Below are 22,933 nucleotides of genomic sequence, written 5' to 3' on the forward strand. Positions count from 1 at the left end.
TTTCTCTTCGTATTGAGATTCCGCGAGAGTCAGGCAGCTATGGATGGTTGCGGGATGGGCGGCATTTTACTCGTCTTTTATGCAGGTCCCCTACCGCGGATTAGTAGGGCTGACTTCATACGGCGCCGGATGCCTGGATTCGTCTCTCTTCTCATCGGCGTCCCCCCCTCAAGAGAAGAAATCTTGCTCGACTTCACCTCCTATTCAGGACACGTCGGAGAAGGCGACCGAGCGAATCGCTACTAAGTTGGTCGGCCGCCGAGGCCTTCCCATACTCCTTTCCAAATGGGACCGATGAGATGGAAGAAGGAGGAGGATTGGGTGGCTTTCTGGCCCCCCGCCTGATAGAGAGACGAAACAGCATCGATTGTTACCTGATGAGGCGGGGGCAAATGCTTTTTATGCTGGCCTGATTCCATTAATTCTTTCACACGTTACGATACATCTAGGGCTTCCGGTCGGGTTGGTTGGGTTACTTGGCATCAGGTTGGCAGACATACAGATGGGCAATACGGGAAATACGGGAGATACGGAACAGCGCTCAACACCATCGATTTCTTTGCTCTTAATTACCAGCGAAGAGGTAGCTTAGGAGCGAGAATTACATATCAAATAACTGAGGTGCTCTTCGTCTCCGATATTTGTGGATGTGTTGTTGCAAGGTGATATAATCATTCTTACTTAGGCTTGCCGCTCGGCGGGGCCGGTGGCCATAGTGTGCAAGCATACCGTGTTCGCTCAAGCAGAGTGATATAGCCAGAGATTGTCTATGTACAAGTACAAATACCTTACATACGCACTACAACTGAACTACTACTATGCACAGTCGACTGTGAAGCCGGTCGAACCCTCACTTCGAAGCGCCGTGTCTAGAACACACATATAACGCGTCAAGTTCCCACATGTCCATGACCCTCCCGATGCTGAAGGTTGCCACATCGGCCATCTAATGCAATGCAACGACTGCACAATTCCACTCCCCAGAAAATACATACATGGCAACCGTCAACAACTCAAAGTCAAGCCTCTCACAATCTTGACCCTGCCCCCCTGTTAGCCCTTCCCTGCCCGCTACCACCTCCGCTACCACCTCCGCTACCCGACGGCCCGCCGCCCGACGACCTCGCGCTCTGCACGAGCTCCCAGGCGAACTCGGCCAGCGGGCCCCGCGCATCGCCGTATCGCCTCGCCTGCTCGCTGCTCGCCTGCCGCCCGGCCTGTCGCGCCGCAATCCCCTGGCAGATGGCGGCCAGCCGGAAGATGTTGAAGGCCTGCGCCCACTGCAGCTCCCGGTTCCTGTCGCGCCGCGATGGGGCCGTCTCCCTTTTGATCTTGGTGCTGTTGCTCAGCGTGAGTTCGAGGGAGGATTCGGCAGAGGAGGAGGAGGACGAGGAGGCACTTGCGCCGGAACTGAAACTGGACGACCGCCGCGGCGGCGGCGGCGGTGGCGCCTCGACGACGGAGAAGTAGAGTGTGATGATCTCGTCCACGGCCGGCAGGCCGCGCGTGGCGCGCGGGAGGAAGCCCGGGTGCACGTTGACGGAGCGGCGCGGGTCGAGGCGGGCTGTGAAATAAGGGGTGATAAGATTGGAGATGTCGGCGAGTGGGTGGCCTATTGTGGACATCTCCCAGCTTTATTTTTCGGGAATTAATTAACACTGTTAGTGAAGTGAAGCTGTGGGTGAGTTGGGAATCGAAGACATGGAGCTTGGGGGGGCGGATAACTCAAGAGGACCAAACGAAGCGGGGGTTCGCTTACTCCAAGACACCGATCACGCGAGGCTCGGTCCTATGGAAGACCAGGTTGTCGATCTTGAAGTCGCCGTGGATCAGCGTGCCGCGGTCGGCAGGCTGTTGGCTCTCGTCGGCGAAGAACTCCATCAGCTCGCTAAAGTAAGGCAGGGGCCCGACGGCCTCGCGGGTGTCGACATCGCGGACAGCGGCCTGGGCGTCGCACACGGCGCGCCACGTGGCGACCTGGCGGGTGTAGAAGCCCGTGGGCTTGCCAAAGTTCTCGAGGCCGATGGACCGCGGGTCGATGCGATGCAGCTTGGCGAGGGTGCGCACGGCGTCGGCCCAGATGGCGCGGCGGTGGTCCGGCAGCACGCTCGGGATGACGGGGTCCTCGAAGATGCGCCCGTCAAGGAACTCCATGATGTAGAAGGGCGTCCCGATCACGGACTCGTCCTCACACAGGCAGTAGGCCCTGGGCACGGGCACGTCGGTCTTGGCGAGCGCGTGGATGATGCGGTACTCGCGCTCGACCTTGTGGGCCGTCTTGGACACCAGCTGTCCTGGCGGCTTCTTGCGCAGCACGTAGCGCTTGCCATCGGCCGCAGTCAATTGGTAGGTTGGATTGGACTGGCCGAAGCCAAACTAGACAACGCCGAGTAGTGTGAGTGATCCCGGAGCAGCAATGAGACGTAGGCGTGATAGTTACTAGGTACAATACCTGCTTGATGTCCAGCGGCACCTCAATCTGGGGCACGTGCTTCTGGATCCATTTCTCGAGCCTCCCAGCATCAATGGGCTGGCGTACACGTCCCGCCATGATGTCCACGGTTTCAGGCGGACTCGTCAGTCCGGTGGTGTTGAAGCGAGGTGCGGCGTAACGATTATCTCAAAGGACTGATGATGTCTCGAGGAAGGTTAGGAGGTGGTTGTTTGTTGTCCCGTCCCTTGCCGGGAATGGGATTCTTAGAACCCCCGCCCACCGCTACTTGCCTTAGCCTGTTCCACACCCAACAACCAATAAAACAGGTCGTCTTGACGCCAAATGACGATCCCCAAGACACATCTCTCGGTGCAGCCAGTGCGCGGCTCATGCATTCACAAATCCGGGGCCGAGGTAGGGCGGCCAAGCTGAAAACGGGGCTTCCCGAGCCGAGGTTCCCTGCATCTGGGCCGAAGCTGCGTCCGGGTTCGGGTCCCGACCCCGCATGAATGAGCCAACCTGAGCCAACCTGCTAGACGTTGCGATGTGGTTCATCTGCGGAGAATCAAACAGCAATTGCAGCACTTGGGTTGGACAATCATCTTGTCTTAATAAAGAGTTGTGGCTGGAGAAACGCTGAGAGCAGCAGCGTTGTTCAGATACCCTGGCTTGCTGACGTCTATTAAGATCGCGGAAGAAATAGAACTTAGTTAAGGTAATCATCATTGAGCATGCTGTAGAAGGATATGCTGTCTCTCCTTGCATCAAGAAACGGAAAAATAAATACAAGTGCAAAAAATGAATCGAGTCTGGGTCGAACCAGAGGGTTTGTTCCAAAGATTGGGTAATGGAGTATTTTAGGCCAACTCACGGTCACATCCGGTAAAAGGCAGGAAATGAGTTCGGTCTGAGCGGGCCTACTCCGACTGGTAGAACAGTGTGCCCGTCTTTATAAAGGGCAAACCAGGTGGGACCTTGCGCACGACCTAATTGGCCAGCGCTTATCAATGTCTTATCAGCGGCCATCAGGGTTCACAATCACGTCAAGTCCAGTCTGAGTCGTCAGACAGAAGGAGCTGGCGAGGACCCGTTCCGCACATTCAGCGGTTCCGTTTCAACCTCAAGACCCTTCGGTTTCATGAAGTGACAGAGGTGTCAACGGACCTTATTATCAAGAAGCATTTTCTACTTTGCGGGAACCTACCCATCATGATATGTTCTGCAAATCTATACCGCCCATCCATTGATACAAAGCCAAGACTCAAGCATGCGCTCCCAAACCCGAGATGCTCATCCTATATAATACATAATACAACAACGCCACACCATTGCCGCGCGTTTCCTGAGCTTTCTCTCTGCCATCTATGAAACACCTCTAGTCGTCCTCGATATCATCGTCACTAATCACAAGGCTCTGCATTGGCAGGCTCGATAGCTCCTCCCCTTCGCTTTTTCCCTTTCCCGTCCGGCCGTTCAGGATTGCGCCCAGGCCTCTCCTTTTCCGCGGTGTACCCTCCTCGATAGGTTTATCTGTGGCCCATGATTCAGCCGCGGCCAGGGCGTTGCCGCTTTCTTCGTCTGCTCCCTCCTCTCCCTCCTCCTCGTCTGCTCCCACCGAGTTGATGCCTTGGAAAGACACAATCCGCTCGAGATCCTTGACCCGCATCGGTCCAAACGAACATCGTCGCTGACGAGCGATGTGAGCCATGTACGGCAGCCGCTCGAGAAGCAGCTCCTGGCGTGCAGCATCGCCAAGCGAGAGGAGCGGCGGGGCAGCAGCCGTAGGTGTATGTGCCCTGGAATTGACCGCCTGACGCGCTGGCGGTGAAATCTGGCTATCAGCAAACACATTATTACCCACCGCCACCGGCTTGCGAAACGCAGATGGTCCGTTCTTGGCAAACCCCTGTGATTGTGCCGGCGGTCCAAGACCGCAATCCTCTCCCTTCAGCAATGCAGTGGCCCACATGTCAACCAACCCCTCCAACTCCTCTTTGCTCCGCCACAATTTCAGGTAGGTCGGGTAGAACATTTTGTAAGTGTCGCCGCCACGCCCTGTCGGATGCGTCTGCCGTTTCACTGGCGACGGTAGCGAAAACAGGAGCCCCCGCACGGCCACCTGGAACGCCATCTCATCCTGCCGCAGGATGTGGCTGCCTGAGTCTTTACCCACGTAGCCCCCGCCAAACCCCTTGCCGCCGAAGAAGATGTCCCAGGAGGGATAAAGAAGGTCGCTCTCCGAGAGGTAGTCGAGGCATCCGTTGATGTAGTCTAGCGAGGAGTTGGGGTCGAGCGGACTGCTCTGCTCGCAGGATAGGGCATAATTCTCGTGGAGGGCGGAGATGAAAGTGTGGGTATCAGTGCCTATCTCGTCGATGAGCGTGTCGACGGAGACTTCCGAACGCTTCGGGCGAGAGAGATGCGCCATGTAATCAGGTAAAATCTCCGCTGCCGCTTCAGCAGACCCGGAGGGGTAATCGCCCCTTTTGTTGTAAACAACTTTGCCGACGGCGTGGAATATCCCCAGCGTTGCTTCCCGCCTTGACACCAGCTCCAGGCTCTCCTGCTCGCCCTTGGTCAACGCAGGGGCGTCCTTCGACCCTCGTTTCGCTTTTGTGAACTGGATCTTGGAACCCCAATCAGCCTCGTCATCGCTCTTGACACACAGAAATTCGAGGGACGAGACGGCGCTCCGGATATCGCCAATCTCCGCTAATCGTTGGAGAACAAGAGGGCCAGGGGTTCGCCGCCTCCCTGATTTGCGAGCCTCTTTCCGCACCACCAATTCCAGCGCTTTTGTCAGGAAGGTTGGTGCGATAGGGTTGAATTCAATCACCCCGGTTCCAGGGTGCCGCAAGATTTCCGGTCCGAGCAAGCGATGGGCGGTGAAGCTGTCCGCCGACGCAGATGTGGTAGTGAGCAAGGTCTCCGAGATGACCATGATTATCGGCGTGATGGGATCTGTGATATAGCTAGTTCCGAAGCCTGCGAGGGCTGGCGTGTTCGCCGCAAGGAACTGTATGATCGCATTCCTGAAGCCCATCAACCCGGTAGATGACCTCATAAACGTGTTCGGGAACTCTTCCACCAATATTAGCCTCCGCTCCGCACGTGCAGCTACACTAGTAGCGGTTGCAAGAGGAGGTGGCGGTGGCATCGCCTCCTCAGAGTCAACGTCCAGCTGCCCGAACTTCCCTCCCCTGCCGAGGAATTCCTCAAACTGCGCTGCTGCCGACTGGTAACCGCTCCCTGCGACCCCAAATGAGTTTGCCGGGTTCCTCCACTCAAGCACCTCGCACCGCATATCCCTCGCTAGTAACCGCAAGGTGGTCGTCTTCCCCGAACCGGCCGGGCCCTTCAATACTAGCAATCGCTGCCGCATGCGCCCGGCAAACACCTCGTCCAGCCATCGTCTCACGTCCTGGACTTTGCGCTTGTGTACCGCCAGCTCCTCAAGAGATACGGGCGTGAACCGCTCCGACCAGGGGCGAGCGTCGTCGTCGTCATCTTGGGTCGATCTTGCCTTGCTAATAGCGGCTGGACGCGGCTGTCGCAAGAATCTCTGCCCGCCACCAGAGCCAACTGCTTGCGTGCCGCTTCGCTGTGTCCCTTCAACCGCATTCCCGCTCCCGGACCGTGATGTAGAGCCAGATCCCGCAAACCGCTTATGCGCCGCCTGCGCTCTCCCAACCAAGCTCGATGCAGCAGCCGATGACGATAGGAAAAGCGGCACATCGTCATCGTCCTCTTCGCCATTGTTCTCCGAGATTGGGTCGCTGATGATGTCGTCGAGCTTGCCGCTGCTCAGATGCGCAGGGTCCTTCCCGTGGCCATTCGCGTTGAACGACCCTCCATTGGTGGACGAGAAGGAGGACTGGCTGCGTTGTGCCTGTTTCGAAAACAAGGTCAGCAGGTCGCCGGACCTGCTCTTCTCCTTTTCCTTCTCCTCTTCTGCTCTCCGCCTCCTTTGTGTCCCTGCTCTTGTTCGGGCTTTGATAGGGCTGGTACTCGGGCTTCGAGCCGCCGGGGGTCTGGACGCTGCTGCTAAGGCACGAGCAGTCCGCTTGCGAAGCGGGCTCGGCGAGTCGACGACAGCCGGCTCCGTAGTTCCACTGTCGTTTGGCTGGCGGATTGGGGGTTTCTCGGGGGACCTGGTCTTGTCCGGGGATGAGAACAGGAAGCGCTTCAAGGTGTTCTTCTGTAGCTGCTCGTCGTCGTCGGAATCATCGTCGGCGATAGCGCGCTTGCGTCGCTTTGCGGGCGGCGCCATTGCGGGCGATTTCCGTCTGGACGGTTATGTGTCATTTGTCATGAGACAAGATTACGGCTGTAGCTCTGTCTCTTTTGCTTCAATGGCCCCCCTTTTCTAGAGTCTGCAGTGTTGTTCCGAGAGTCGGATCATGGATGTGTTGTGAAGGCCAGGCCAATGAGTGGCTGCAGGCAGACAGGTGGGGAGCTGAAAGCTGCCAGGCCGAAGCCTCGCGTCAGGGGAAACAGGTGCTGAGGGCTAGCTTAACCCCAACCCTGCAGTTCGGCGACAACTTGAAGTTGGACCGAGTTAACAAGTTAACTCGGAATTCTGGGTTAGTTTGGACAAATAAGGCACAGAGCACGCAATACGAACTCCCAAGATGATTTCAGTCTTCTGCCTTTGGAATCACATTCTGTGTTACGTAGATATCCACTCAGGTGAGCTCCTCAAAACACCCTCAGAACACCCAGCCCTCAAAGTCATCCACGAACCTGACCGCAGCCGCTAAATACCTGTCATGAACATCCCCCCAAGTCCTCGCCGCCTCCTTCATCGCCCGAATGGCTGCATATCGTCAGTTAAATGCAACGTAAGGGATCTGGAACTACCCACCCTTGACATAGTGCGCATCTGTCGCCCATTCTGAATTCAGCGCCTGATACTCAACATGCTTCCACCCTTTCCCCTTCAAATCCGCCGGCACATAATCCGGATCGGTCTTGGGTCTCAGCTCGGCGATGTACACCGCCAGGGCGAGCAGCCACCACTGTCTGACCAGACTGACATGGAACTTGGCGGGCAAGAGAGGCAGCAGGATCCTCACAGCGTGGCTAGTCGTCAAGACATGCACGATGAAAAAGTTGTAGGCATGCGTCCCTGGACGGACGGTGGCCACGAGCAGTGCCACAGCGGCCTCTTGGGATTCCCTGAACAGCCTGACGGGGTCATCGGACGACTGCAAGTCCCAAGCGTTCCAGTACTCGAGTATAAGGGACTCGTGTTTCTGGAAGAGAGGCTCGATATTGGCGAACCCGGGCTCCTTGAAGAGGCCATCGAAGCGGTCGTCCGAGGCGAGCTTGTTGATGAGCTCTAGCGGTGAGGTGGAGGAAAAGGAGGGTTTGCGGGTATAGGAGGGGTCGTCGATGTATTGGTGGAGGAAGTTGTACTGTGTTGCCGCGAGAGCGAGGGCTTCTATAGCTACCTCGCGGCTGTCAAATTCGTAGGCATAGCCTAAGTGGATCAGGGGGTGGCCGACTGTGAGGACGTTAGTAAGTTGGTCTCTTGAGATCTAAGATGGCGGTGAGTGTGTAGCGTACGGCCACCAATGAGACCGTTGACAAGCGGCTCTTCTCCCTTGAGCAGGTATTCTTCGATCACTCTCTTCCAGTTGTACGCATACTTCATGGCCAATGCATCCTCGAAGAAATCTACATAGGCCCGCTGGTACCTCTTGTCACCGAGAAATTCCCGCCAGTCGTCTTGAGCGACCTCTGATGGTGATTCCTTCCATGGCTCAAGCTCCTTAGCCTCCTCATCGTAGATGTGATATAGCTGGTGGGACTCGGCGCCAAGATGGTAGGCCGAGCAGAGGATATGGGGCATATGGTTGTCGAACTGCAGATTGTGATAGATGATGGAGTGGTTGACATGGTTTGCTCTCAGGAGGTGTTTGAGTGTACGCGGTCTTTTGTCCGGATTCGCCTCGACATTGTGTACCTCGACGGGTTCAAGGTCGATCGACTTCGGCTCGTCCCTGGGAGTGACCAACCGGTTGACCAGTGGCACGTATGAAAGGAGAGACGCCATTCTTCACTAGTGAAAGGGTGTTGTTTCTTATCGCCCTTCACATTTCACCCACCGTACAGAAACGCATCAGACGCAGGTTAAGGGACCGCGGAAGCTGTTCAGAATGCACAGCGTATCTCGAGCTTATGACAGTTTGTTGGGGAGTTGGCGCCAATCAGTTGAGTGATGTCAAGGTGGGCCAATTCGCCATATCCATGTGGTTATCTCTACACTCACCCCGGCGTATCAATAGCAGGATGCATCCGCTGTGTCATTCGTCATGGTGCCCCGCCCCCGCCAAACAGCTTGAAGTCCGAACTCGCGGGGGAATTCAACCTTGTCGCTGAGGCTTATTATAGAATCCACGACCTTCCTACAGTAAGAAGCTTGGTACCACATCCCACCGAGCAGAATGGCGCCCAAGTCGATTATTGCACCCTCGATCCTCTCGGCGGACTTTGCCGATCTGGGGCAGAATGCCGCAGGACCATGGAGCAGGGCGCGGACTGGCTCCATGTCGACATCATGTAGGTCAACAGCAGCAAGCAAGCAGCGTCACCCGCTCTCCAGTGCGCCAAGTCGCTCACACAGCTTCCTCGCCGCCGCCAGGGACGGCCACTTCGTCCCAAACCTCACCTTCGGGCCGCCTGTCGTCGCCAAGATCCGGAAGCACGTTGAGCGACCGACAGAGAGTCACGGCAGGGGCACCTTTGACTGCCACATGATGATTGCCGAGGTAGCTTTGGCCCCTTTTCACCGTCATCCCAACACTTCACCCACCACCATCTATACGCTAACCTTTTACCGCCTCGGACGCCAGCCCAAGAAATGGGTCAAAGAATTCAAGTCGGCCGGCTGCGACCTGTATTGCTTCCACTACGAGGCCGCCATCAACTCGACCGCTGCCGAGAGCCCCGAAGCAAAATCCGATCTTAAGACTTCCCCGCGCGAGCTGATCCGCTACATCCATGAGCAAGGCATGCTGGCGGGCATCGCGATCAAGCCGGCCACGAAGGTGGATGTGCTGTTTGACGTGCTGGACAGCCACGACAAGGCCGAAAGGCCGGATGTAAGGGATTCCCGTTCCCTTCCCTACCCTACGCCCCCCCTTGCCACTTCCTGAGTGGACACTGATGATGGCCCCTTTTGGTGGTTAGATGGTCCTTGTGATGACTGTCGAGCCCGGGTTCGGCGGGCAAAAGTTCATGGCGTCAGAGCTGCCAAAGGTGCAGGAGCTGCGGACGCGGTACCCGGACTTGAATATTGAGGTGGACGGCGGACTGGGCCCGGGCACGATCGATCAAGCGGCCGATGCCGGGGCGAATGTGATTGTTGCGGGGAGTGCTGTGTTTGGGGCCAAGGACCCATCAGAGGTGATTGCGCGTCTGAGGGAGGCGGTAGACAAGCGGAATGGGAGGTTATAGATCAGAAGACCCGAGGTAGAGTTGCCTAGTTGGTTAAGTCCCTATGAAGGTGTCTAATAGACTACCTAGTTATATAATGAAGAGACCTACAATTGGCGACACGTGACAAAGAAGAGACAAGTGGAAGGAGAAAAGGAGGTTACCTTACGCAATGTCATTCCCTTCTCAGTTCCAAGAACATCACACTAACAAGAATTCGGCCCTGGACTCTGATGGTCATTGAACTGGTGACCTATCAGTCAGCAGGATCCGAAGCGTGGACACCAGTCTCAAGCCCGCTAGGCCACATCTACCCTGGGGTCCGATCGTACGTTGATGCGGAAACTGGTACACCTAGAGCTCCCAATGGACACCGGCTCTGCATACAATAGCTACTGAGTGTGTTCAATCTTAATTAGACTGGGTTTCCCCCACAGAGACTTGGCCAAATGGCGGGGGCTGAAGGATTGGCGCTGTTACTCAAGTTTATACACCCTCAGCAAGCACAGGCAGGGGACAGCACGATGCATCACGCACGCAAACGCACTCTATGGGGTTCCTCGTCCAGGAACTATCCTCAGTCCAACCACTCGACGCACCCAGCCTTCACGATTTCCTCCTACTTGGGTGCTAGCACCTTTTCCATCGCTGCGATAAGCCTCTTTACTTCTTCCACTGCCCAGCACCATGTCAGCTCCCCGCGCGCGTCCATCCTCGGGGCAGGACAGGAAGCTCAAACTCACCGGTGTTGTAATGTACCATGCTGACCCTGATGACACCCTCGGCCGGCAACCCCAACACGTCCTTGACCAACCTAACGGAATAGAACGAGCCCCAACGGAACCCAAAATCGCTCTCGGCCTCCACTGCCTCCACGAACCGCTTCGAGTCCCAGCCATTGAGAGTGAAACTCACAGTGGGCACTCGAACAGCGACGTCCGCGCTCCGTTCGCCCCAGACCGTGACATCGGCGCGCGCATTCAGCCAGGCGAGCAGCGTCCGCTGCAGCTGGCCCTCGTGCGCGACGATACCCTCCCACTTGCCGTCCAGATACTCGGCCACGGCGGGAATGGCGTGCACGAGCTCGTAGCTGGCGCCTGCGAGACCGAGCTTGTCTTGGAGGGTGGCGTGCGGATTGAAGAAGTGGCCGAGCGACGCGAGGTTGGAGAGCGCGAGCGGGCTGGCGTAGAGGATGGAGATGTGCGGCCCGTAAACCTGAGAGTCAGGGGTCAGATAAAGGGGGGGAGGGATTGGGGAAGCTGAGATATAAGGTGGGTCGTTACCTTGTACCAAGAGTAGGAGTAGAAGTCTACGCCCAGGTCTTTGACGTCGATCTTGCGGTGCGGGGCGTAGGCGACGCCATCAACGCATACCATGGTTTTTGGGTTCCGGCTGTGGACGATAGAGGTAATGGCCTTGACGTCGTGGATGGTGCCAAGGATATTGCTTGCGTGGGTGAAAGACACCAGCCGTGTCTTCTCCGTCAGAAGTCCCACGAGATCTGATGCGAGCAACTTGGGGTTGGTACCGGCGTCAGGGGCGTCCGCGTTGGGCTTCCACCACTTGAGCACGAGCTTCTGACGCTCCGCAAGGTCGACCCATGGTGCGATGTTGGCCTCGTGATCGACTGCCGAGACAATCAGCTCGTCGCCTGCTTGGAAGCGCAAGGCGTATGAAACGTTCCGAAACAGTTGGGTGGTGGATGAGCCGAGTACTGTGAGGCCTTGGTAAGATTACCCACTTAGAGTCTCAAGAACAACACAAACCAATCTCGTCACTTGAGGCGCCAATGTATGTCGCTGCCGCAGCATAGCCCTCGTCATAGCGGCTCGTGGACTGTTTAGCTGCGGCGTATGTGGCTCCGAGCTGGACGTTGGTGTTCAAAAGGTAGTCCTGGATGCTGGGATGGTCGTTAGCTTAGTTGTTGCAACATAATAGCATATGACGGGAGTACTCAATACCGCTCAGCCACTGTCCCCAAGGTCTGGCTTCCACCAGCATTGTCGAGATAGACCTGCTTCCCGGCCAAGGCGGGGAAACTTCCCCTCACTTCATCCAAATCCAAGGCGGTGGCCATCTCTGAGGAGTAATGTCACTGAATCAAACGAGAGTATGCGAGCATTAAGACAGTCAATGACCACCTAGGTACCGCATTGGGTCTTGTAATAGCGGGTAAAGAGGGACGGTATCACAAATCGCCGAACCGAAGAGACCGGAGCTACCGGAGAAGTGGGTCCTATGCCGGGCATAGGATCTCATTCGGACCGGCGTTAGTTCGGTGGGTTGAGTTGAGAACGAATCCCTCTGAGATCTAACTGCTAACTCAGGTCCTGGCGGCTTGAAGCGATTCACGACGGGTAGCCGCCCCTGATTGTTCTAAAGGACCCAGCACTCGTCAATCGAGTGCATCTCCCAGAGTGTGAGTGCGTAGCCAACAACCGAGCAACCTCAGCCAGAACGATCTGCCGGACACGCTGCTGCCGCGGCGCCTCTTTGCTGGTTCACAGCCTTATTATTATTGGAGTACGCCAAAGGGTTGGAATCATCCAACAAGAATGCTTTCACCCGGCATAAACGGGACGGATAGCGCCAGGCGCGAGCCAACGGGAGCCTATGTCATGGTCGTTGAGTCGAGGAACGCAAAGCAGCGACTAGACCAGCGCAGGATTGGCGCCGTCAGCACTGGACACAACGACAACGACTGACGGGTGCAGATGGGCAGGCGCTTCGGGCGTCATGTAACACTGCAGTAATATGCATGGCGAAGAGACAGCCATCCGGTCAGGAAAAAGGGTCCGATAAGGTGATGGGATCAAATGCGGTGGGGCGAAAAGTTACTTCGCGGCCCACAAACGGGTTTCTGCCGTACGACACCGCAGTAGTTTGGCCTTCATATCAGCCCATTTCTCGAGGGCTTCTTTCCCTGCTCTATGCCCTCCCACAGCACCAGATCTTGTATGTGACCAAGGCCAATTGAATTTGTACGATGAAGAGAAAGGCGGACGGCCCTGCTGGCCGCGCGAAGCCGGTTAAAAAGCGATCCAAGTCCAGTACATACGCCTTCTCAACCCGAACAGTCGCACTGTAGCTGACCCGGATTATCTAGCGATCAGTGAAGAGGAGGCCAAAGCTCGGTTCCGGAAAGGGCTGTTTGACAAGGCTGTCCTCGACAAGTACACCTCGCAATATGCTTCGTCGACACCGTACAAGCACAGCGTCATTTCCAGCCTGGTGGACGATGCACTGCTTCGCAAGGTCCGCTCCGAGATCAAGGCCAACGTCCACTTCACACCCAAGGAGACCGACATCTACAAGATTCACCAGAGCGGCGACCTCGCGAACCTCGACGGTCTAGACGATGAGGCGTTGGCAAAGTTGCCGTCGCTTCTTGCGTTGCGCGATGCCCTCTACTCCCAGACGTTCCGCGATTACGTCTCCCACATAACCGGCTGTGGGCCCCTGAGTGGGCGCAAGACCGATATGGCCATCAACGTCTATACCCCTGGCTGCTATCTCCTGTGCCACGACGATGTGATCGGGTCTCGCAAGGTTAGCTACATCCTGTACTTGACCGACCCGGATACACCATGGCAACCAGAATGGGGTGGAGCCCTGCGCCTTTTCCCCGTCGTGGACCGCGAAGGCAAAGACGGTGAAGTGGCTAAGACTCCGCTGCCAGACGTTGTCAAGGTCATTCCGCCCGCATGGAACCAGCTCTCGTTCTTTGCCGTTCAGCCGGGAGAATCCTTCCACGACGTTGAGGAGGTCTACCATGCTGCTTCCAAGGAAGAACTGGAGAAAAATGGCGGGCGTATCCGCATGGCTATCAGCGGTTGGTTCCATATTCCCCAGGTTGGGGAGGATGGATATGTCGAGGGAGCCGAGGAGAAGGCCGCCCAGAAGAGCGGTCTCATGCAGCTGCAGGGCAACCCCGACCAACATGATCGGCCACAGGCCAAACCCGTCCGGGTGGAGAGCGAGAAAACGGAGGACGGTGATGATGTTCCACTGGACGAGGCCGATCTTGAGTTCTTGTTGAAATACATCTCTCCGACATACCTGACACCGGACACGATCGATGGCATCGCTGATCACTTTGAAGAGGAGTTCAGCATCACTTTGCCATCCATACTACATCCCAAGTTCGCCGAGAAGCTCCGCCGGTATGTGGAATCCGAAGAAGCCAAGGCACTGCCGGAAGATAGCGATGAGATTGAAAAAGGTGCGTGGAAGGTCGCCCGTCCACCGCATAAGCACCGGTATCTCTACCTCCAGCCCGGCCAGGAAAGACTGGAACCTTCGCCGCTCAAAGAGCTGCTGGAAGTTCTATTGCCGTCCAGGCAATTCCGTCTCTGGCTCCAGATGGCGACGCGCTCCACCGTAGAGAGCCACGACCTGTTGGCCCGGCGGTTCCGTCGTGGCAAGGATTACACGCTTGCGACTGGGCACGATGGCAAGCCGAGGCTAGAGGTCAACATTGGCCTTACCCCCACGGAAGGTTGGAGCGACGTCGATGAGGAGGATGACGACGACGACGCCAGCTCCGAAGCGTCATCTGACGCCGAAGAGGGTCGCAGCGGTAAGAAGGACAAGAAGGGCGCTACCAACGGCAGGGGCAAAGGTAAAGCGGATGAGAGCAAATCCAAGGGGAAAGGCAAGGCCATCGACAAAGATGTTGCCTCCAAGGCAGATGAGGAAGAGGTGGGCGGCCACGAGGTGTACATGGCGGGCGACGACGATGAGAATGAGGACGCGGCCATCTACAAGAGCAGCGCTGATGACGACAACATCCTCTTCTTCCAGGCGGCAGCTTGGAACAAGATGACCATTGTGCTCCGCGACAGCGGGACACTGCGTTTCGTCAAGTACGTGAGCGCCAGTGCCAAAGGCGATCGGTGGGATATTAGCGGCACCTTTGAGATTGAGGAGCAGGACGAGGAACCAGACGATGACCAAGACAACGGCGAGGCATCTGGAGTTGGAGCGTTGGATGAGTCCGAGGAGGAGTTCAATGGGTTTTCGAGCAGTGCAGAGAGCGATTCTGACTAGCTGCTGGCTGCGCGATGATGCGATACTTTGGGTTGCATTCCGGCGATGGAGATGTCAGCCTATCCAGCTGCTGTCCCTTGTCAACCATCATTGATAACTTGCTGTTTTGGATAGGTTTTCAGACACAGTGAGCACGTAGGGCAAGCATAAGGTATGCTTGAACCGGCAGAGTAGGCCACTCTCGACAGAGTATGTCCCAATTCTGCCCAGCGTGGCACCTCTCTAGATTTGCCTTGCAGCAACCGAGGAATGCGACAGGAACCTGTCTGAGCCCCATGGCCCCCATCATTAGTGGCACAACCTTCGGGTCAGTGGCCCGTTGAGTAACATCAATCAAGGTTGGCTGCGTTGGTGGTCCAAACTCCTTGATCTCGCCTTGATCAGCTCACATCATACATGTGGCAGTTCATGGGGCCAGGGGAGGCGGGCAAAGACAGGTACCTTACTTTGCTGCACCACAACGTGGCATTCTCCACATTTTAGTACAAATACATCTGTTCCTGGGCTGGTCGTACCTAAGGTAATCCGTACCTTGCTCAACCATAGCTAGCCTCTCGCGCCCTGGGACTGCGGGATTTGCAATTCCGAGGGGCGAGCTTGTTGGAGAGTCATCGTTTCTGTTCATCCCCGTAGCACCTAATGGCACAGGCTAACCACCTCAGTGGGGTTGGAATTAGGGTGCCGGGGTTCGTGCCGTCCTGACGGCGAACCCCACCACCTGTTCGGCGGTCGGCGCCGCCTGGGCTGCGATTTCCAGGTTGATGAGCGCACTTGGCAACAGCTGCACCAACCAGCGTACAGATACACTACCGCCTTTCACCGGAATTTCCGTGCCTTAGGTGCTGGAGAGAGCACAGCAGCCCGCTCAATCAGAAGATCCGCGGCGCATTTGAAGGAATTGTGTTTCTGGTCTGTCCTGCCGCCGATTTGCGTCCCAACACTTAGCGCTTCGGTTCTCGGGCCCAGCCTTTCCCGTTATACATACATAAACCATACTGATCCCACCATTGCCGTCCCTGGGATGCCGGCCCTTTTACCTCGCCTCGCATCATCTCATTTGCTCGGCTTAAAACCATCCATTCCGGTTTATTAGAGTTTTTGTCGAGTCCTTACCTTCATACAATGCCTACTATCCGCAACCCCTTTGCGCGCCGAACGGGCCCCGCCATTCACGACGAGAATCAGCGGCCTGGCTCCGCCGCCGGTAACCCCGGGGCAGGGCACCCCGGATTCCAGAGGGTGGACACGGTCGGGTCCAAGGCATCGTCGTTGGCGTTCAGCATTCGCAGCAGGAAGAGCCAGGATAATGGGGAATACAAGCTAAGTGGTATGCTCCCGGCCTCCTTCGATGAAATGAGTTCGGCCCCTCGGGACCTCGCCGCTTCCCGCGGAAAGTAGGCAAAAAGCCACGACGCCACCACCCTTCGGCCAATGGCCTGCGAAACTGCCGTATCGCGATCACACATTGGAGTCAGGGGCTAACCTTCGGGGCATTGGGGGTTCTTTGTAGTTGTGAATGACAGCGGGGTTTACCTACCGGTATGAGGCAATGGCGCCGTGCAAATCCAGAAAAGGATGGATCAATCTAACAGCAAATGCGCAACGCTTTCTAGCCGTCCCCGATCGAAAGGGAAGTGCCATGGCCCCGGCGGTACATGTCGCGCACCTCCAGCGATAAGAGCAGCGTCGGCAGCGGCGAGATCGAGCACTTCCCCATCTCGCGCGAGTCGTTCGACTCGTACAGGCGGTCATTTGTACGCTTTTCAAATCCCTCCTCTCTCTCCTATCTGTAGTGAGGGAAGAATGAAGGGGGAAAGGAGAGAGACAAGAGCTGATGGGAACTTCGCTAGGACATCTGCGCCAGGAGCCCCGTCGTCATGACAGACCCCCTTCCTGCGCGGCAGAGCCTCGACTCCAACCGCTTCCCTTTCCCGACGCCGCAGTCGGCGCGCTTCCCGAGATCGTCGCTCAGCAGGCGGCCGGAGGAGGATGAGAGGATGGACGAGAAGTTTGAGGAAGTCGGGTTGGACGACGACACGAAGCAATCCTTGTCGGAGAAGTCCGACCAGCAACCGAAGAAGAGAGGATTTTTCTTTACCAAGTTCAATTCGGACAGCCCCAGTACTGCGGAGGAAACTGGGGGTACCGCCATGTCGAGGTTCTTGCCCTTGCCCGGGCGAAAGAGGGAGCAGAGTGCTGGGCAAGGGGCCGAGCTAGGTATCATGCCTGTTGCTGGGTCGGACAGGACAAAGAGGATAGAGACCTCGGTGGCGGGGTTGCAGGCGCAAGAGGTCTAGGGCCATGCAGCGCGTCGTTGCGTGGGTTGCATCGCTCTAGGCGGTATATCACAGTTCTGGGATAGTATTTTTGTCAGTTGGGGGGGTTACAATTTTCGAAAGGGCGTCTGGGTGTGGCTGCGGCACCTTCAATCGCGCAGGGTTTGCCGTGCGGTCCATGGATGGCCGCTGAAAGAACACACAGGGAATGGATGACATGACGATAGCTGGATCAGGCTTGGGTCGAGCCTTCGCGAGAGGGAGAAGTATTACACCTAATAGGTACGACTAATGAATGATACAGGAGCAATGGTTGGGATACAGACATTGGCAGCATCAACTCGTTCCATGATGAGGCAGACGGTGTTGGTGGGCCCTTGTTGGCGGTCATCTCTGCTTCACTTATTGGGGATGCCTGCGCCCACTGCTAACTGCCAGGATCACACTCCCCATCCATCAAATCAAGACAGCCATGCCCATCGCATTCCTCCCGACCCCCATACTTCCCAACCCGAAACGCTGCACCATCTTCGCCGACCCACCGCCCACGGAGACGACGCTCACAGCAGCCTCGGTCGTCCCGTTCCCCGGCGACAGCGCGTAGATGAACCCCCCCGCCGCGCGCAAATCAATCAGCCCCGGATCAGGACTGCCCGCGGCGGACAGGTCGAGCTGCGACAGCACGCGCGCATCGCGCACGTCCATCTCGACGAGCCGGTTGACCGCCACATCGGTCACGAACGCGGTGCCGGTCGCGGGGGAGATCGTTGCCCAGCACGTCGCTTTCTGGCCCGCGATCTCGCCCGTCGCGATCGTCGAGGCGCGGCCCGTGGCTGGGTCGACCGACAGGATGGCGGCGCCGAAGGAGGCGTCGGTGGCGAAGACGTGGTGGTTCGTTGGGCTTCCGGGGATGGGCTGCGAGCCGAAGAGCACTGCCGTGTTGTTGGGGAAGCTGCGCTGCTCGATGCGCGAGACCGCCGACATGGGACCGCGCGAAGAAGAAGAAGAATGATGATGACGTGGGGCATTGGCGCGCTGGACGGAGAAGGCCGAGAAGAAGCCTGTGTTGTTGCTTGCTGGGTCGCCCTTGACGGTGGCGAAGAGCATGGACTCGTCTGCGGAGAAGAAGACTTGGGATACCGTGTTGGTCGGCCCGACAGGGGGGGTGGTCTGGCCCAGATCGAAGGGGCGCAGCGCGTCCATGGGGCTCAGGCCGCCGCAGGTTGTGAATCGGCTGCATGCGATGCCGGCTTTGGCGCCGGTTGTGCCGACGCAGACGATGTGGTGTTTGGCCGATGCCGCGACGGTGGTGGGGAATTCGCCGGGGACGGGAACTGGTTTACCCGCCAGGGACAGCTTGGTAGGGTCCGCGGCGGAGATGCTCAGCATGCTCAGCGTGTTGGACCCGGTGTTGACGGCGAAGATGGTCTGATGGAAGAAGAAAAAGAAGAATGTAAGCAATCAGGAAAGGGCCACAGGGGATGCCAAAGATGGTTCACTTACGTTGCCGGCAATGGTCAGCGCGGACTGGCTGACCAGGGCGTCGGGTGTGGCAGGCTGCTCGTCGCTGTCCAGGGCCACGGAGCCGGTTCCGCCGGTCAGGGTTGCGGTGCCCGGACAGAGCTTGCCGTCGGCGCCAATGGGCAGGGCAATGACCGCGTTGGCCTTCTCATCGTTGGTGATGAGGTAGACCGCCCTTCCCACGCCCTGCTGGGATGAGTGTTGCGGGGACGGAAAGAAAGGACTGCCTACCCCACCTGGTATCCATGGTAACAAGATAGCCAGAAAGCAAGACACCGAAAGGAGAGACATGTCGATGGGGGTAGAAAGGTTGAACCGTGAAGCGCTGGGCAGGAGGACGAAGGACAAGGTACCTTATGTATGTACCTTAGCTGCTGATTCAGATGGATGACAGCGACTGAGTATAGAAGATCTCAAGCTTGATGAGAGGAACTTCCTGGGTGGAATATATACACTATATACTAGTCGTCTACTCCTCCTCCTTACCATCGGAACGAACTTGCCGACCCATCCAGCATGGCCAGTTTCGCAGTCTGCTAGAGATGAGATGAAAACAGGAGGGTGCCTAATCTCAGCGATCTCCAGGTAGGACTTAATCTCATACCGAAGTTGTTTAATGTTCGTTACCCAGTCAAATCAATCCTGGTAAGAGCCTTAACTCGATGTCACAAATCCCCATATACGGGCCGCCCCGATCTTGTCATCACAATTTCCCAATTTGGAAATCGCTGCAAGGCCCGGCCAGCGTTCTTGGCAACCAGGGTGGTATGAAACGGACCTTCGCGTCATAGCTGTGCTTCTGCGCCGAAAAGAGTAATCCAGATGACATGAACAGTAATGCCCTCCCGCGTTTCAAAACCCCCGACCCGAACGATCCCTCCAGATCTCCTTGCTCCGGGCGTCCCAAGCTAGACTCCCTGCTACATTCCTTTGGTTCTGCCCCTTGCCTCTGCTATTAAGAAGGGCATCTTTGATTCCTAATGGTGTATCCGTACGGAATAACGGAACTAGGGAGGAGAGAGTCATATAAAGCATGATAATCTAGGTAGGTACTACAGTAGTAGCTTATTAAAGTGGCACTTTCCTTCGTACGCTACCCGAAGAATCTAGAATACAATGCAGAATCAAGGCACGCAGACGCAAACTCCTCTGGCGGAACGACGTAAGTTAGCATAGCTGCGGCGACACTGATCGCGAGCGGCGAGTCGGGTTCTCGGACGGTGCTTGTATCATCGCAAACTTGAAGTGGACCTGAGGATGATGATTGCATCCAACTCGAACGCTCAGTACGGGTTGGCCATGCCGGAATCGTCTGCCGTTAAGGTACCTGACCTAGGTACCTGATTTTCTCGCACAGTACCCGAAATGTGTTGCTCGCACCCTCTTCAAGCGGAAGGCACCACGGGAGCACCTCCTTCCCGATCCAGTTCTTCAGTGCTTCAGTCCTTCAGTTCTTCGCTCAGCGCCTGCAGGCCCCGAAGCAAATCGTCTCTCAGGTCCTCCCAGCCCTCAACACCGATGCTGACCCGCACCAGCCTCCTGTCGACAGCCGTGTCGCTCATGGCCCGCCACTCGACCAGACTCTCGACGCCACCGAGGCTGGTCGCGTGGTGAAACAGGCACAGCTTGCTGGGCAGCCGCTTCGCGTGCTCCTCCGTCTTCAGCCACAGCGAGAACACGGGCCCGTAGCCGTTGGGCATCTGCTTGCGCAGCCACGAGTCCGGGTCGGCCGCCTCGGGCTGCTGCGACGCGTGCTGGATCTTGTACACCAGATCCGCGACCACGTTTCCGCCCGCCCGCTTCTGCGCCGCCAGCCAGTCCACCAGATGCTGAGCGTTGGCCGCCTGCCGCGTCACCCGCAGCTCCAGCGTCCGCAGGCTGCGCACGCCGAGCCACGCTTCGAAGCTGCCCGTGACGCCGCCGAGGTGCAGCCGCTCCTCCCGCAGCCCCTGCAGCCACCCCCCGCCGCTCGCCCGGTCCGGCCGGACGGCCAGCACGCCGCTGAGCATGTCGCTGTGGCCGCCAAAGTACTTGGTGCCGCTGTGCATGACGATGTCGGCGCCGAACTGGAACGGGTCCTGCAGCGGCGGCGGCGCAAACGTGGCGTCGACGGTCAGGTAGCAGCCCCGCTCGTCCGCCTTCTTGCGGTAGTAGGCCAGGTCGCGCGCCTCGCCCGTCGGGTTCAGGGGCGTCTCGACGTGCAGCACGTCTCCCGGCTGCAGCTTGGCCAGGTCGGCGTCGCTCTCGAGGTCCAGCTGCTCCAGCCCGTTGAGCTTCTTCATCAGCTTCAGGATCCCGTGGCAGCCGTGGTAGCCCTCGCCGATGGCCACCCGCTTCGGGTTGAGGAACACGATCATGGCGTGGAAAGCCGCCAGCCCGGAGGCGTACGACACGGCTGGTGCTCCCAGAAGCGAGCTCAAGATGGTTTCGTACCGGACGGCGGTCGGCGCCTTCTCGCGGGAGTAAATCCAGAAGTCCGGCGCCTCACTGGGCTGCCAAGTCCGTTAGCTACCATACTGATATTGCTTTGCTAGGTTGTTCCGGCTGGTTAACTAGGTAGTTGGAAGCATCCTCACGTCAATGTCGGACCAGGCCACGAGCTTGTCGGGATTGTCGTCGTAGCGGAACGTCGTGGAGACGTGCATTGGCGGTGCAACGGCTGCGTGGTCGTTCCTGTGGTCGTCGGCATGGACTGAGCGAGACGCCATCGACAGCTGCCTGCCGAAGACGGCAGCAAGCTCATCCGCGCTCCCGGCGCCGGCCTTTTCCTTCGTTGGTGCCATGGTTTCTGCGTCTTTCAGTGTTCCCAGGGAAGAATCTGGCAGGGCCTCCTCGAGGTAGCAGACAGATGAAAAAGGGGAATTCGCTGCCATTTTCCTTTCGCCGGCAACTCGACCCAGGTGTGTTACATAACGTAGCGGGGTCCTGAATATCGGCGCGGGGCGGGCTCCATCAGTGATCGACTCGTCATTCCTAAGGGCGCACTAAATGTGGACTCTTCAAGTCCGCTGCCGGAGTGCGTATGTCCCGGGTGCCGTAGCCCTGAAGATGTCGCCAATCTCCAATGGTCTTGCGCTTTGTTGCTCGCTTCTCGCCTCTCTGCACTCGGCCCTGTCCGGGAAGTACTAGTTTTGAACCGGGCCGGGCGTTTTTGGGAAGAATGCCCGAGGTCCGAATCTTCAGCGGTCTCTATTGCGCCTCTGCGGAAAGGAATGGACAAATCATGCATGTTCTACAATCTACATACGGATCATATGTAGTTTGACAAGAGGAGGACAATGCCGATCCGAAACGATGTGGCGCCCGATCGAGTTTGTCTGCGCACCGTGTAGGTAAGCGGCAGGACCCCGGGCCGAAAGGGGCCGTAGCTGAAGAGCAAACCGATCCGTTCATGTTACAAGAACAATTCGGCCTCCCCGGGTTTGGGGGCAGCTTGCGGCCAACATCGCTGCCATTACGTAGGTGGTCGCTGTTCTAAACTCAGAAGGAAGGTCTGGTCAAGTGGACGGTATCCATAACAGTGCAGTGAGTGACAAGGGGAAAGGCGGAAAGCGGAGAGGCTGGGCAAAACCACAGGTCCTTATAGATGAGACTTCTTTGACTTGCACGCTTCTTGCTGCGTGCTATTCGTGCTCGACGCCTGCAGGAACCTTCTTCTGAAAGAATCAAGCAGCGCTGTCCCAGCCGGTCGTCGTCCTTCTGGCAGATGTGGCCGGCCAGTCTGCTCAGTGGCCCATCCATTCGATCTAAACCTTTCTCGCTCCGCGAGCGGCTTCATCCCCTCGAAGCACACGGTTGATTTCGTCAAGGGCTGAGGCGTCGTGTTCTTGCATTGCACGGCGGGCGGGACACCGAACGGTCTTCCATGGCTGTGCCGACCACGGATAGCCGTGCATGGTCCGGAAATGTAGAAATATCTCCTGTCCCCGGGTGGGTATGATGCCTGCGCCGGCCGCCCAACCGGCTTTGCGGGATGCCGAGGGGAACATGGCGCTGCATTGGGCGGCGAGGCTCGGGTTGCTGAGTCCGGTGGTGATGTTTTGTGATTAGGGATCCCGGGTTGAGGGGCGTATGGCGGTTGGGGGGATGGAGAAGGGAGCGGATGGCGGGTGATGAACAGTGGCGCTAGTGGTGTGGCGAAATATGAGGAGGTAGTGATGTTCCTGGAGACGGGGGTTGTTGCTGGGGAAGTAATGAGGTTGTTGGGTGAGTA

General features: G+C 57.4%; 8 protein-coding genes across 8 annotated transcripts; 2 read left to right on the plus strand and 6 right to left on the minus strand.

Annotated features, from left to right (window-relative positions):
- Positions 1-691: 691 nt before the first annotated feature.
- B0T15DRAFT_64554 (kinase-like domain-containing protein) lies at positions 692-2,686 on the minus strand. Its single transcript, XM_062871149.1, has 3 exons — positions 2,453-2,686; positions 1,760-2,376; positions 692-1,632 (listed from the first exon to the last, which is right to left on the minus strand). The coding sequence occupies exons 1-3, from the start codon at positions 2,549-2,551 to the stop codon at positions 1,029-1,031; spliced, it is 1,320 nt and encodes a 439-aa protein (XP_062726942.1). The 5' UTR covers positions 2,552-2,686; the 3' UTR covers positions 692-1,028.
- An 826-nt stretch (positions 2,687-3,512) lies between these two features.
- B0T15DRAFT_520653 (Rad17 cell cycle checkpoint protein-domain-containing protein) lies at positions 3,513-6,876 on the minus strand. Its single transcript, XM_062868517.1, has one exon. The coding sequence runs from the start codon at positions 6,702-6,704 to the stop codon at positions 3,810-3,812; it is 2,895 nt and encodes a 964-aa protein (XP_062726943.1). The 5' UTR covers positions 6,705-6,876; the 3' UTR covers positions 3,513-3,809.
- Positions 6,877-7,143: 267 nt separating this feature from the next.
- B0T15DRAFT_482266 (uncharacterized protein) lies at positions 7,144-9,234 on the minus strand (the record flags this gene model as incomplete). Its single annotated transcript, XM_062866088.1, has 4 exons — positions 7,144-7,250; positions 7,299-7,940; positions 8,003-8,439; positions 9,059-9,234. 4 exons carry the CDS (start codon positions 9,232-9,234, stop codon positions 7,144-7,146), a joined length of 1,362 nt encoding a protein of 453 aa, XP_062726944.1.
- A 1,259-nt stretch (positions 9,235-10,493) lies between these two features.
- Positions 10,494-11,951, minus strand: B0T15DRAFT_389335 (pyridoxal phosphate-dependent transferase; the record flags this gene model as incomplete). Its single annotated transcript, XM_062864481.1, has 5 exons — positions 10,494-10,549; positions 10,618-11,089; positions 11,158-11,588; positions 11,641-11,774; positions 11,836-11,951. 5 exons carry the CDS (start codon positions 11,949-11,951, stop codon positions 10,494-10,496), a joined length of 1,209 nt encoding a protein of 402 aa, XP_062726945.1.
- Positions 11,952-12,860: 909 nt separating this feature from the next.
- B0T15DRAFT_489792 (oxygenase-like protein) lies at positions 12,861-14,923 on the plus strand (the record flags this gene model as incomplete). The annotated part of the gene is made up of 2 exons (XM_062866626.1): positions 12,861-12,924; positions 12,981-14,923. 2 exons carry the CDS (start codon positions 12,861-12,863, stop codon positions 14,921-14,923), a joined length of 2,007 nt encoding a protein of 668 aa, XP_062726946.1.
- A 706-nt stretch (positions 14,924-15,629) lies between these two features.
- On the plus strand, positions 15,630-17,355 carry B0T15DRAFT_64713 (uncharacterized protein). The gene is made up of 4 exons (XM_062871150.1): positions 15,630-16,250; positions 16,434-16,462; positions 16,537-16,677; positions 16,774-17,355. The coding sequence occupies exons 1-4, from the start codon at positions 16,046-16,048 to the stop codon at positions 17,218-17,220; spliced, it is 822 nt and encodes a 273-aa protein (XP_062726947.1). The 5' UTR covers positions 15,630-16,045; the 3' UTR covers positions 17,221-17,355.
- A 300-nt stretch (positions 17,356-17,655) lies between these two features.
- B0T15DRAFT_388436 (uncharacterized protein) lies at positions 17,656-19,011 on the minus strand (the record flags this gene model as incomplete). The annotated part of the gene is made up of 2 exons (XM_062864447.1): positions 17,656-18,627; positions 18,676-19,011. The coding sequence occupies 2 exons, from the start codon at positions 19,009-19,011 to the stop codon at positions 17,656-17,658; spliced, it is 1,308 nt and encodes a 435-aa protein (XP_062726948.1).
- Positions 19,012-20,159: 1,148 nt separating this feature from the next.
- On the minus strand, positions 20,160-21,503 carry B0T15DRAFT_489795 (Cys/Met metabolism PLP-dependent enzyme-domain-containing protein; the record flags this gene model as incomplete). The annotated part of the gene is made up of 2 exons (XM_062866627.1): positions 20,160-21,212; positions 21,297-21,503. 2 exons carry the CDS (start codon positions 21,501-21,503, stop codon positions 20,160-20,162), a joined length of 1,260 nt encoding a protein of 419 aa, XP_062726949.1.
- Between the last annotated feature and the right edge of the window lie 1,430 nt (positions 21,504-22,933).

Source organism: Chaetomium strumarium (assembly GCF_033439665.1).
Source record: "Chaetomium strumarium strain CBS 333.67 chromosome Unknown B0T15scaffold_1, whole genome shotgun sequence".
NCBI lineage: Eukaryota > Fungi > Ascomycota > Sordariomycetes > Sordariales > Chaetomiaceae > Chaetomium > Chaetomium strumarium.

Bases quoted from the DNA above. Each gene is read 5' to 3' on its own strand.
- B0T15DRAFT_64554 (XM_062871149.1), bottom strand. From the start codon at position 2,551: ATGGCGGGACGTGTACGCCAGCCCATTGATGCTGGGAGGCTCGAGAAA. The intron at 2,377-2,452 runs GTATTGTACCTA...GGCGTTGTCTAG, and splicing joins TGCCGCTGGACATCAAGCAG to TTTGGCTTCGGCCAGTCCAA. The intron at 1,633-1,759 runs GTAAGCGAACCC...CGAAAAATAAAG, and splicing joins CGCGTGATCGGTGTCTTGGA to CTGGGAGATGTCCACAATAG.
- B0T15DRAFT_520653 (XM_062868517.1), bottom strand. From the start codon at position 6,704: ATGGCGCCGCCCGCAAAGCGACGCAAGCGCGCTATCGCCGACGATGAT.
- B0T15DRAFT_64713 (XM_062871150.1), top strand. From the start codon at position 16,046: ATGCCTACTATCCGCAACCCCTTTGCGCGCCGAACGGGCCCCGCCATT. The intron at 16,251-16,433 runs GTATGCTCCCGG...GGTTCTTTGTAG, and splicing joins TGGGGAATACAAGCTAAGTG to TTGTGAATGACAGCGGGGTT. The intron at 16,678-16,773 runs GTACGCTTTTCA...GAACTTCGCTAG, and splicing joins ACTCGTACAGGCGGTCATTT to GACATCTGCGCCAGGAGCCC.